Source organism: Eutrigla gurnardus, assembly GCF_963514095.1.
Source record: "Eutrigla gurnardus genome assembly, chromosome: 23".
NCBI lineage: Eukaryota > Metazoa > Chordata > Actinopteri > Perciformes > Triglidae > Eutrigla > Eutrigla gurnardus.
This window is the reverse complement of record NC_139934.1, coordinates 12616683-12631108: the sequence shown is the minus strand read 5'-3', so window position 1 is coordinate 12631108 and position 14426 is coordinate 12616683. Positions and strand designations below refer to the sequence as shown.

At 43.4% G+C, this 14426-nt stretch overlaps 1 protein-coding gene across 1 annotated transcript in view; it reads left to right on the top strand.

The window, feature by feature from the left end:
- The window catches only part of adam19a (ADAM metallopeptidase domain 19a), a 141778-nt gene that overhangs the window by 121481 nt on the left and 5871 nt on the right, over nt 1-14426 (top strand). The window contains exons 16-21 of the mRNA XM_084003148.1: nt 29-233; nt 3797-3874; nt 9129-9237; nt 10323-10464; nt 12374-12473; nt 13255-13506. Coding sequence (XP_083859274.1) covers nt 29-233; nt 3797-3874; nt 9129-9237; nt 10323-10464; nt 12374-12473; nt 13255-13506 — 886 coding nt within the window. The remainder of the gene's footprint in view (nt 1-28; nt 234-3796; nt 3875-9128; nt 9238-10322; nt 10465-12373; nt 12474-13254; nt 13507-14426) is intronic.

The following is a 14426-nucleotide window of genomic DNA, read 5'->3' as shown; positions in this document are numbered from 1 at the left end:
TTCTTTGTGTGCTTGTATCTCTGCCCAGCGATGCAAAGTGCGGTAAGATCCAGTGCCACAGCGCTGCCAAGAAGCCCAAAGGAACCAACGCCGTGTCCATCGACACCACCATCAAGACGGACGGCATCGAGGTGAAGTGCCGTGGCACCTACGTCTACAGCACCCAGGACGGCCAGGGCGATCTGCCCGACCCCGGCCTCGTCATGACCGGCACCAAGTGTGGAGAGGGCAAGGTGGGTCCACACCGGGCTAGCAAGTATTGATTGATAATGGAATGGGGAATCTGTTAGTGTGCTGTGATACCGGCCTGTTACTCTAAGTCTAAGTCAAACTGGGGGGGCGCATCCCCTAGGGGGAGCTATGACGGGGACATTTGCATATTTATGCACATGTTCATGGTCTCTGAATGACAAGGAATTATAATTCGAACTACTAGAATGTTTCTTCAATACATTTGTCATATTTTCTTATATTTTTTTCTTGATTTATTGGATTTTGATTCATCAACTACATGATTAGACACCATTAGATGGAAAAAATGCTCTTAACATCAACTGAAAACATGGAATTTGGGGGGGAATGGCTGCCAGTTTGGGAACCACTGCTCTAAGTGAATGAATGAGTATGAGTCAGCATGCAGTGACCGAAAGGTTAACAAGGTTTGGGGATCAATACCAACACTTGACACTGAAATGACTATATGTGGCTTCCTGCCGAGAACAAGAACACCTGCCTGGTGTGTTGAGCTGACCTGCAGCTGCAGAGGAGAAGGTAACTGGCAGCACAACACGCGTTAGTCACAAAGGATTCAAAGCTGTGTTGGCAAGCCAAAAAATCCCAAAACAAAAGCCAGAGCAGCGTTTCTGCTGCACTATCGATACTACCTCTATCAAAGATGAACCTGGTCTCCTAAAAACGATGGTCCCACACTCTACTCTACATTCACACACATTCATACACTGCTGGCGGAGGAGCGGCCCATCAGGATCTCATCTAGCACATTCAGGGGAGCCGGGAATCGAACCTACAATCTTCCGATTGGAGAACAACTCACTCTACCTCTGAGCCAAAGTCGTGGAATTTTTTTTTGAGATTCGGTTCCATTATATCTGGAAGTTCCAATGCTAACAAAACTTGGATTCAATCTTTTGTCACCATAACAACGATCGGCATTTTCTTTTGTACTAATCAAACATTTCAATGTCCGCTCCACTTCTATTTAAATTCTATGAATATGAACTTCCCGTTGCTATCAGACACAAAAATTCTCCTTCTCAATATATTATCGGGGATTTATATAAACCCACTTAGTATTAAAGGAAAGTTTTGTATCAGGTGTTTGTTTAAGGCACTTTTTGTGATACTGGTTTGGGTTGCGAGTCAGATGCTGGGTGGAACAGTCGCACACAAAAATATGGGCTGAATTATGCATGTGAATTACATATGTATGAAAATGCACACACACACACACAGGAGTGTCTGCAGTCGCCTCCATCCCACCACTAAATTCTATTTCTCTGTCTATATTGCTTTCACTCTGCAGCACATTCAGACCCTTGAATTCCATTCCAGTTATTGTGCGGAGCGCGCTGAAAGGACTGAATAGTGCTGCATGAGTAATATATTATAAATAGGCGGCAGGGAATATTGTTTGCCATCCAGCATGATGAATTTTGAGTCATCGTATTGAATGGGCCTTTTTCTTAGCAATAAATGCACACAAAGCACAAAGCTGCTGCTTCTAATCACACGGTCACACATTCACCTCCCCTAAATTGATTCCCATGCTAACAATGGTAGAGCAACAACCACGGGAAGAGCAGGAAATACACTGCTAATGCAAATGCTAATATTAGTGCTAATACAAATCAGTGATGGAGTGCTACACAGAGTTTACAAGAGAAGCCTCCAACAGGACTTTTACTGCCGTGCACCTTAACCCAGATTACATAAAGCCACAGTGCCACAGCCAATGATTTGATTCTGCTCATCACACAGCAACGACTGCACCATCAATGTTTATGTCAGGGACCTTAAACCCCTCTGTAAAAAGAAGAGTTTGCCTTATTGTTCTCCTTTCTAAGATTAAGACGAGTTGATCGACCGAAAAGAACCGAAAGAACTTATAGAGACGCCGAAGATCAGCGTATAAATCATATTCCTCCAGGATCATAGACTGGTTTCCTTCCCTCACTCTGGCACCACCGGGGAAGACTCGCCACCTGCAGTCTCTGGCCCACATGCAGGTTCCCTCTGTATAACAAATCCGGCCCGTAACTCAGAACACGCCAAAGTATGTCCTCTGTCCTCACCAAAGTATTATTACCCCCTCAGCCAAGGCAGGAAATGCTTTAGAGCGGAGGGAACAGCCAGCAGCTCCATGTGTGGTCCCATCTCCCATCCACTGTTCTCCCCTTGTTGGTGGCACCACAGCCATAGAGGCATCTGTGGTGATCACTTTCCTGGCTGCTCCTATTGGAACACCCTGAATCATAAAACCTGCGCTCTACCACCGGGAGAAGTGCTGATGAAGAGTCGCAGAGAAGATCCAGACCCTTGTCTACATCTCCTGGCAATCAGCATCACAAACAAGCTGACAAAAGTCTAAATATAATCTGTATTTCTTATGGAAACTTAATTCCTGTGTGAAGTTCATGTTTACAGAGGAGCATTAGAAAGCATCCTGACTGGAAACATGTGCCCGGTCCAGGGCAGGAGGCTCTACAACAGGAGATTAAAACCACCCAGAACATCATTGGTACCCATCTACAGAGCATCAGTGGTATTGGTGACAAGAGGTGCCTGCGGGGAGCTCAAAGGATATTAAAAGACAAAAACCCACCCAGTCACAGCCTGTTCACCCTGCAGCCGTCTGGCAAGAGATACCTGAGTATCAGCTGCTGTAGCACCAGACTTCAGAGCAGCTTCATTCCTCGGGCTGAGAGACCCCTTCATCCTCCACCCTTCACCATATTATATAGTCTTTTGTGTGCACTTTTCTTATGTAGCAAAAATGGGACTACACACTGCATTTTGTTGTGCAACCTTGTTGTACAATGACGGTAAATTGAACCTTAAATTGTGCTTCTGACGAGGTCACACCGAGACAGGAAATGAGTGCTGTGAAGAACACATGTCTTTTTCTAGCACCACAATGTCCCACACATGTAGTCCCACATGCTGTTTTTGAATGACCTTCATGTCTTTAAATGGCATCAGTTGGTCTTTTAAGTTGCTTGTTTTCTCTTTAGCACTCTGTGTGCTTTTAAATTCAATTTGTTTCCTGTTTTTAATGTCTGAAAAATATTGTATTGGATGGATGGATGGATGGATGGATGGATGGATGGATAATGTGTGTTTTTTCAGCAAGTATCATAACTTCAGGGGCCAAGGCCATAGAGCTCGAACATTTATGTAAATGGTTATTAAGATGAATATTAGAGCAGCTGTGGGGACCAAATGTGTTTGGTAAAAGCATCTCAATAAACATGATTACAAGCCGTAAAAAGCCAGTCTATAAAAGTAGTGATTTTGGAAGTGATTTAAACCAGGATGCTGATGCTGCTTGGCCGATCTCCTCCGGCAACCAGGTTGTTCCAAAGCCCAAGGGCGTTGGGAGAAGGCAGATCAAAGTCTGTGTATATGTGTGTGTGTGTGTGTGTGTGTGTGTGTGTGTGTGTGTGTGTGTGTGTGTGTGTGTGTGTGTGTGTGTGTGTGAGTGTGTTAAGTGTGTGTGAGAGAGGGTGCACTGTAATCTCTAACACAGTATGTGATCGTTCTGCGTATGTTGCCACAGGTGTGCAGAGACCGCCGATGCCAAAATGCCTCTTTCGCCGAGCTGGAGACTTGCATCGCACGCTGTCACGGCAAAGGGGTAGGCACACACACACACACACACACACACACTCACTCACAAGCATGCAACAGACTCAACTCACTTAGCTGCTGGGCACGGCTCCCTAATCTTATTGTCACACTGTGTCCTTGGGCAAAGGTAGAGCTTTGCAGCGCTGTCACCAAGACTGTCATAAAAGGCAGGAAAATAGATGGCTAGAGTACAACAGCAACTCAAGTGATGAACTATTCATTGGAGCAGTACAAGCAAGCCTGGGGCAGATAAGGAGGAATCCTACATAGTGTATGAGCCAGGAACCAAGCTCTGGAGTGGAGTGTTCAACACTTGTTACTTTAAGAGAAGATTGAGATGTACATGAGGGTCATTTATCAGGGAAATCTGCCTTTCACCTCTTGTTGGAAGGGTGGAGTTTGTTGATAGAGTGTCGGTTCTATGAATGGCCTGTTCAAGGAAACATAACCTTGTATGTAAAAACTAGCTAAAATATAAGAAGGAAGCAGCTTCATTTATAAAATCCAAGCCACAGGCAGCAGTGAGGTGGTTTTAGGCTTCACAATCCTGAGCTAAATCACTTCTGCTGGTTTGATTCTGTCTAGAGACTGAGACGGATCACACACCTTTCAGCCTTTCAGTGATTGGACAATCCCATATTTCCTGGCATTTGGGGACTTGCTTCCATAGCTTAATTAAAAAATATCCAGCAAGTTTGGTGATGTCTGGACAAAGCGTCATTGAGTTATGCCCACAATTCTGCCACACTCATTGCTCATTTTCCTTTTGGAATTAGCGCCCCATAGCGTTCGATTTAAATTAAACATTCAGGGTATGTTTCAGGTACTCTTGTGGATGCATCCAGCCAGGTTTAACAGGGATAAAAAGGGGAAGATAAACATACAGTTTCCTGAGTGACTAGTTTATTGACAGTATCAAGGAGAAGCACTCTGCTATTTTGAATAATGTAGGCTGCCAGCCTTATGAAAACGTCCACAACTGAGTTGAAATGTTCCGCATCAGCAATACATTTAAATTCTGCGAGGAAGGCAACAAGTACTAGCCAATCAGAGACGGAATGCATATGGTAGGAGAAAAACAATTAAACTGCCATAAATAATAGGCCACACAGCTGCCAATGGCTGTGAAAGACATACAGATCAGAGGGCACTTCAACATTTCCAGAAATCTGTCTTGCACGGAGAATGCACCAGTGCCACCAGTAAAGCTACGGCACGCCAACGGTGGCACTCGTCAGGTTCCCTACCACTGAGCTACAATGAGAAGGCAAGCTCGATTCAGATTGATTTTGATATTTTTCTATATATAGTTCCACTGGGCTCAGTAAAACACACAAAGTAGTGCAATATGGCAGTTGTCATTAATGTTCCACCAGTATGGCTTTTTGATAGCTGAGGGGTTTCAGAAGCTGCTGACATGCTTTTGTCTGCAGTGTAATATTTGTGGAGCCCCTGGAAAATGAAACCTGTGTGGGGTTTTATTCCCTTTCACAATTTAACAATTGACAGTTTTCCCTCAGCCCCCTGTCTTGTTATTCCAAGCCTCAGCTTCTCTAGTCTGAGACACATACAGAAATAGTTGAGATTTTCTTCATGCTGTATTGCAGCTACGTTACAAAAGTTCAAGCTCAAAGTTATGACTTCATTAATCTGGCAGATGATATTCAGCTATGTCATCGGCGGGAAAATGGAGCCAATGGTGTTAAAATCCAACTGAAATCCCTCACAGAGCTATTTTAAAAAAGGTATTGTGAATATCTCTTTATCGCATGTGTTATTGAGAGGAGAGCGACGGGTCTCTGGAGATGAGTTAGAATGGGTCCTTCAAGGAGTTCTCAAGGCTCTGAGTGGGATTGACAGCTGAGTTAACAAACGTATACTGGTAGCTGTAGCCAAGGACAGGCAGCCTGGTGAACAGTAGTATTGAAGAATACGAACCATTTAGCATCTAAACTGACGGAGGTTGACATTTGTTGAAGCTGCTCAACGCCACTAATGAGCTATCGAGCCTGCAGACTGATGTTCGTGGTGCACTTGTGTTTGGTAGACTCAGCAAGACGAAGTGTGGGACAAAAGGTGTTCTAGCAGAACAAACACTTTTCCAAACCCCTGCCTGAGCAATTGAAGCAAGACTATAGCCGGAGCAGATTTGGACTTCAACACATGCCATGTGCATAAGGAATGATTGTCTGTATCCACGGAGCTGGAGGGTCAGGTCTTTTTAATTATTGACTCACCAAAGACAAAAAGAACATGGTCTCCTAAAAAATGACATTTTGAAATGACCAAACTGCATTGTGAGTCATCATTTTATTGCGTAGGTTGTCAATGTGTGTTTTCCAGCAAAGAAAGGCTGTGGACACTGAAGTATTTGTGCGAGGACACCTGAATGATCGTCTGTTTTTTAAGAACCCTTGCCTCCCTTGCCTCGGGTCGAGTACCATCTCCTGTTAGCGTCACAGCACTTGATGAAGTGCACAGAAGGCTCCATGTTCTTGGCTAAAAAATCACAGTATCATCATTCATAGCTTATAATCTAGTTTTTGGGATGTACTCCATTGATCATCTTTGGGATTGTCCCATTGAGTCTTTGGAACAGCTGATTTTACAGAGAGCTAATACGTGGTATGCATGTCCTATCAGACCTGCTTCCTGTTCATTTCTTCAGCTAAATGGACAAACCAAACACTGACTCTGAGGAGAACCTTTCACATTTTTCATTTTTACGTTACCTGGAGGACACCGTAGTTGTCATGCTTGGAAATGCTTGATGAGCAGAGTGGTATTCAATCTGCAACCTCACCTCCAGATGCTACTAAATCCTACACACAGGTTATTTAAAAAACCATATCAATCGACCTCTAGTCTAGAGTGGCCATTTCATTCAGCTGGGCAACCCCTCTGCCCCTGCACTCTCTCTGCTACTGGAGGATGGAAACGGGGGATGGATGGCAGGTTAACAAGGTGAATTCATATTGGTCATTAAGCTAAAAGGGAAGGGGTCACATCACCCCCTCAGGCCCTGCGAGGCGATGCTGTTATGATTGACTTCTTCAATAAAAATGGGAGATTGTGAGAGTCTTAAGGGCCATTGGGAATTCAAAGTCCAGTGAACCATCATGAGACCTTATTGACTCACTTATTGATCATGTTTGAGTCGTAGCATGATGACGTTTGTCAATTTAAAAGATAGAAAGTACGTCTTGAAGTATAAGACCGTGAAAATACGTAATTAGAAAAATGTATGATATTATGACAAACTGAGACTTTTTTGAGAATTTTTAAGATTAAGATTTTTTTTTATTATTACTACCGAGCTAATATTGAATTCTAATGTCTTATTTCTTTGTAGTGTGACCAGTCCTAACTACCAAAACATTTTAAAAAGTTTTGGACTCCAGGCCACCTTCATATACAGCTTGTATGAGTCCAACCCTCGGTGGCTGCTCGTTTGTTTTGACCCTGAGCGTTTGAAGCGAACCCAGCCTCGACTAAAACTTCACACCTCAGAAGTCTTTTACAGACTTAAAGTCTGTGTTTACTCCATGGACTCTACTGTATAATGAATGGATTTACCAGGCATTGTTATTTGATTAGGATTTGAAATATTATGAGCCAGAAGAAAAACGCCACTTTCCCTCCTTTAATCTCCTTTTCTTTCCAGCTCGTTCTTTCTCTCTTTCTACGCCGTTTTTCCCAATTTTGTTATAGTAGATGGGTAATAGAAGTGGCTTTGAGTCAGGATTATTCTAAATAGACATTTTTGCTGTCCCCCAGTTTAGGGTCTCCTCCTGTGTTGGTATTTTTCTTTTTATTTAGCATTATCACATTATTTATATTGATCCTCAGGCTTTTTAGAGTGCACTGGATGTGCATTTAAAATAAATAGCAATAATGAGAGGGGGAAGTACTGCGCGGTTTCAGAGCACTGCTGGTTTGCATATTTATTTTTAAAAATTCTTTAAAAAGCTTATTAGAAATCCTGGAAGCGCATATGTAATATGAATAATGGTGTGTTTAACTCCAGGTCACGGCACTCTGTTTTATACAGCTTTTTTCCTCTTATCTTTACATGATATAGAAATTACTTTGAAAAACAACACAAAAGAAACACACTTTTCCTCGTGAAGTAAAAGAGCTATAAGTATCAGTTAACAACTGTGCGCCCTTCATGTCAACCAACTGCTAATGAGGTAAATAGGCATGTTAATCACTGATAGGATAATTACATCTCGATGCGATCGGAGCATGGCGGCGCCTTCTCCTTTATTTAGGGCTGGTAAATTACACGAGACGTCTGGAGATATCAGCCAAGTTTCTCTAAAAGTTTCTTCAAAACGTTTCGAGGTGTTTTCCTGCCAAATGTAGTGATATTAAAGGAGTTTTACTGGTCTGGTCTACTCGAGGTGAAATGGGGCCGTATGTGGCCCGTAAACTAAAATGAGGTGGACGACCCTGCTTTAGATGTTCAATTAAAACTTGACCAATATTGGCTGAATTCACCCAGAGATATTAAAGTGATAACTCTCTGTATAAACAGTGTAGCAAACATATCTCTGGTCTCATGGCGGACAGTATATTTTAGTTACAGCCCTCGCTGGTGCAGGTTTGGACCTGCAGGTCTGCAGTTGGATTATATTTGCTGCATGACATTTTTATCTGTCCTTTATTAAGACCAGGACCCAATTAACCCACTACGGGGCCCTGGGGTAGACATATGGTGTGGACCCCTATTAAACCTCCCTTTCCTTTTATTTTCTGTACTATGTAGATCCTGTGGGTGTACCTTTAACTTTACAGAAGCTTCATTATGTGTTTCAATTAATTTGTCCTAACACACATTTATTAAAGATTTTGTCACCACACACAGATTATGAACTGAAGTAATAAAGGTATATGAAAACTAGATTTGACACAGATCTGTGGGTGTTCTAACACACAATCCACCACTTCAACAGTCGGTAAGAAAAACATACAGATAACGGACACACACAAATGTGAGGTATCATTGCTCATTATGTCAGTGCTCTGCAGTCGGCTCCATTTATAAGGTGAAGGTAGAGGAAGGAAGATCCCATTAAAACACATACAGGGCCAACGGGTACTAAACAACAAATTAGTGCTTTAATTTGGATGGTAGACCTGCAGGCACATACAAGATTATAGTGAGACCGAACAGCAAATCACATCAACGAATGCCTGTGTGTGTGTGTGTGTGTGTGTGTGTGTGTGTGTGTGTGTGTGTGTGTGTGTGTGTGCAGGTGTGTAACAGCAATGGGAACTGCCACTGTAACCGCGGCTGGGCGCCACCCTTCTGTGAGAAGCCAGGACTCGGCGGCAGCGTGGACAGTGGACCTGTCCAGTATGACAGTGAGTACACACACACACACACACATATCGTGTCCAGCTCATGTGCCGAGCAGTCCCTCCATCTGCACACTAATAGGATGAATAAGAAGAATGCATAAATGTGTATCACATTGCAGGTTTTCCCTCCACGATGCTGTTGCCGGATTACTTTAAAACATGGCTTCCTCTCTGACAGACCAGAACAACAGCATGGCGTTTAAAGCTCATCTGCTGGGGATGTGCAGGCCGCTAGAGCCAGCAGCTTTTTTGCCATCTCTGCCAAGCAGCCGTGTTTTCAAAGCTTGCTGTTGTGCCACAGAGAGTCCAAGAAGTAGCCTTCGTCAATTATATATGAAACTTTTTCTTAGAAATGACTGCACATGGTTATCTACATTAGACACATCATTCAAAACGAAAGGCCTGTATGTAAAACACCACCCTCATTATCAATCACCCAGAATGCACCTGTGAAAACAGCAGTTAGACCACTTAGCAATCAGAGCGAGAACATTATAAATAGGGTTCACGTTTGCTCTTTGGTGTGCACAACAACGGAGGCCAATCGTGGAAACTCAAGATGACTGTAATTACAATATTCCGTGTTGAGTTTTCAGTTGAAGTCGTTGTGTGCGATTACTGAGAATAAACATGGAATTTGAGTTCAGAGTCTATATTTACTGGAGGCTGCGAAGACTCTGGATAATTGTGTTATAGATTTGCCATATCATCGTGCAGTCGGCAAGAGCTATTTATGTGGTGTTTTTGTGTAGAGTCACGCAAAAGTAACATTTCTTGAAGAATTTAAGCGTTTTCTTTTGCAAAAAGTTTGAAGATATTCAGTATTTTGACAAAGAGGACGCTAGGTTGAGAAATGGTGCTAGTAATGGCAAAAGAACCCTTTAACATAATCTGTCGGCCCATAGAAGTAGAAGACAGTATTTAGACACCTGATGACATGATTACCATTTATAGATATGTGAATAAGACTGTGTGTGTGTGTGTGTGTGTGTGTGTGTGTGTGTGTGTGTGTGTGTGTGTGTGTGTGTGTGTGTGTGTGTGTGTGTGTGTGTGTGTGTGTGTGTGTGTGTGTGTGTGTGTGTCCACAGGTCAGGTGGGGCTGGTAGTTGGGCTGCTGTTTGCCTTCCTCTTGGTCCTTCCTGCAGTGCTGCTGCTCTTCTACTGCTACAAGATCAAGACTTCCTATTACCATAAGTGGCTTTCCCAGAGAGAGAAGAACAAGAGCAACAGGTACTGTGTCCTTCCTGTCTGTTCGTCTGTCATGAGGTCATGTGGTCCTGGTTGAAAACGACCACATTTACCATTGAAGTAATGCTTCAAATGTTTGCAACGCTACACATAAAAATGGCCGTCACTCTGACCATCCTGCTACGTTGGTGTTTGCTCTGAGATGACGAGGGAGGGGAACAAAGAGTGAGAGAAGGAGGAAATGAATCAGGCATTAAAAGAAGAAAGTATTTTCCGGAAAAGGAAGGAAGGGCGGAAAAGAAAGAAGTAGGGAAACTGGCAGCACAATGGATTAAAAAAAGGTCAAGGAGGCAGACATAAATAAAGGAGAAAAGAAAAGGAGGAAGGCAGGTGTTGAATTACAGGACAGAAAGAAGGAAGGAAGGAAGTGTGCGTTGTCCCGCGTGCCAGCGCTCCCAGCAGATCGATGCGTGCGCCCGGACATCTCTACATCAGCATAAATGGCAGCGTTTTGTGCTGCACCTCACCTCCATCAGAACCAAACAAAATCATGTCCTCATAAACCCCAGAGCTTCCTTTATGAGCGCTGCCATATAGCTCAGCCGCAGAGACAGCCTCGTCATAACACCGGCTGAGTTAGTGCCTCGGAAAAATACTCCAGCGCTCCGCCGTCATTTACAGAACAGGAAATGTGTCTGGAAGGGATCCAGCATCACGGCGGCCCTGCAAAGACCTCCCTCATGAAGACCGCGAGAGGCTAAATATTGGTGATTTTGGGCCTCGGCGGGGTTTTTTACGGTTACTGCATCTAAAGGAAGACAGAGGGGAGAGCAGGACATGAATGGCCCATGCTGTAGGAAATCGAGCCTCTACGATGATTAAAAAACTCCTAACGGCACCAGCTGCACTGAAAACCCGCTGCTTTTTGGTTTTGTTCCATGGAAAATCATTTGAGTTCATATACAGTTCAACAGGGGGACACTGTGTTGCCCAAGCTGATTAAAGGCCTCTCTAAGTATATATACATCCTCCCAATCAGCTAAGAGCCTGCAGTATATATACTTCCACTGGCTTCATGTACCAGTTTACTGAGTACTATACACCTCTACGGGCCAATTTAATCCAATGTCCTCCGGTAAATGCTTTGTACAGCTTCTAATATTAGCAGTCAGCACTAGATTACACGTGTCTGCAAATTCCTGTTGGAAGAAACATAATATATACATGTTTCCATGGCAACAGCATCATTGCAACATAACACCACCACTTGTGTATGATAGACCAGTATCATCCCTTTGGTTTTTATTTTCTATTCAGGCTGCTATCTATTTGTTTGACCTTGTTTTTCTTCTGCTTCTTGCTTTGTTGGGATGAGCTTGTCACTAATCAATCCGACAGCCATAAATGTTAGAGCGAGGATGCGACGCCGTACGGTGAAAAAAGCACAAAACTCACCAGCAACGTTCAGCGATGTGCTCCCAGTAATGGGCTTTTCTGTCTCCGTTATGATAATATCTGTCTGACATATAAAGCTCACGACAGACAGACAGGACAAGCTTGTTGTCCGTGTTCTACAATGACGTTGCCAGCGCAAGTTTAGGGCTTTTCAACTGGAAGCATACGCTCTATCCTCATTGAGAACAATTGAAAAAAGATGGAGGTGGAGGCTTGAAACGATACCAGCTTTGCTGTCACGGCTGATAAAGAGAATGAATACTGGACTCCAAATGGATGATAATGTTGCTCCGTGCCTGCTGGATGTGTAAATAAGCGTCTGTTTGCTAAAAGCCATAGCAGCTTCATAAGGTGATGCGATGTCAGGGTTACGTTTTCAGCAAACTCCTCGCGTCCTCTCACATCCTCCCGGATGAGAAACTTCATGTTGACTCTTTTCCCGACCTGAGGCACTAAAATCAATGTCAAATTAATGAGATCTCCTTTCTCTGGTCAGGACGGAGGCTTCGGTGGAGAAAGGGAAGAATGGCCATCTGAATCCTGCCTTTCACCTGAAGGTGGTCGGCCCTATCAACAAAGCTAGCAGCCACAAGGGGGTGAGTGTGTGTGTGTGTGTGTGGAGGGAAGGAAATGGGAGCTGTGTTTTAGTGAATAATAGAGCGTCCATGTGGTTGACCTTCATATTTAATGGCCTCATTTTACAGCAGCTTGTTGGATTAATCTTGTGCATATTGAGCAATACTGTGTGACCACTTAGACTGCCTCCTCCCACGTCCACAACACTGCTCTCCACCGGTCCAATGTGCCTTCAGCATCATTTCGTCAGGTTGTTATTTCTCTGTATTACTTAATTGGATGAGCTAGCTGCTTGGGGTGAGGGTACATTTGTAGAAGACGAATACAAGATGGAAAATGAGGGGAGGAAGAATGGAAGGAAACAAGGACGTAAACAGAAGAGTCTTAATAAGTACGATAAGAATAAACTCAGCTAGCATCTTTATGGACAAGCTTAAATTGGAGAAATGTATGTTTTTTAGAGACTCAGGGACATAATGAGTGACCATAGACTGTATATTAGAAGTGGCCGTGATGTCATCCATTGGTTTGTGGACTACCGTTTTGAAGCCGAGATTTTTCAGCTTCTGCTTGGAGGAAATGTTTTCTCATCTATTTATTGATTTTCAAAGTTTTAGAGGGAGTAAAGGTCACTGAGGTCGTCAACTGTAGGAGATGAGTGTCATCTGCATCTAGCTTATCATCGATGATAGGGGTCAACAAATCAATATACTTTGATTTGTGATTGTATAGGTCAGACAAATGCATGTCTGTATTTTTTTTTTGTTATACTTACCTTACTTGTGTTTGTTCTTACCCTAGCTTCCTCACACCAGCAAAGAGGTCCTGCCTCTCAGACCAGGCCCTGTGCCCAATGGCACCCAGCCAGTCAACATTGTTCGACCTTTAAGGCCCACCCAGTCACCAAAAGGTGGTTTCCGGGACCCCAAGGTGGTTCGCCCACCTCTGCCAGCTGGCAAGCCCCCAGGGGCCCCACCCAAGTCCCCCGCGAACCCACAGAGACTCAGCCCGCCCAAGAAACCTCTGCCCCTCAACCCGACACGATCTCCACTGGTAAGATGCTTTACGATTGCGGAGCTGCAATTGACTATAATTTAATTTTAAAAACTACAACTGTAACCCAAAGATTATTCCACATAACGTAATAGCCAGAATGGAGTTAAGGAATGTGGAACAACATCCAGGCGGGGAGCCACAGAGGCTATAAGCTTTAGGAAAACAGAAGCCAATGCTTACCTCGTTTCACATTAAGCGAAGAACAGCTGTCTCTTGATATCAAATGTTGGGAAAGGTGTATCGGGATCTCTGTTTATGGTGTTTTAATGTGAAGAAAAAAAGCGTATTATTTCCATCATTTTGCTCACCTACGGGGCATTTACACGAGCTGTCAGGCAGCCAGACAGTTGTTAAATGAATCCCCATTCTAACAATACCATCTACAGTAAGAGCTTCATAAAAGCAGACTACATTTTGTGTGCTCAGCTTTTGCAACAAGGCAGTGTAGCATACATTACCATTAATTTGGTCTTGAAAAAACCTCTCCAGAATCCATTCAGTCAGATTGATACTGGGGAAAATCAGAGAATATTAAGAGAATAACATGACTGAAGCTCCATTTGTATAAGATTAACATCAATAGAGAAGGTGGGGAATAAAATATTCACAGGGCTCCACTGTAACTTAAGTCATTGTTCCGAATGCGTATTAATCAACGCAAAATTACAGGATGTGGTCAGTAATTTGAAGTGGATATTAAGCAGGACTAGCCAAGAGAGAACAGCAATGTCCTTTCTCTTTCTCTCCTGGAATCTCTCATTTAATTTCTGTCGTCATATTGGTTTCCGGATGGGCTTTGTTGTGGGTGTGCCTTCCGATCAGAATAGAAAAAAAACATTTTCCTCCATATTCATGCAGAAGTCAATTTTACACTGAGCTGATATTAAAAAATGAGGACAAGCAGAAAGCTCAAGAGA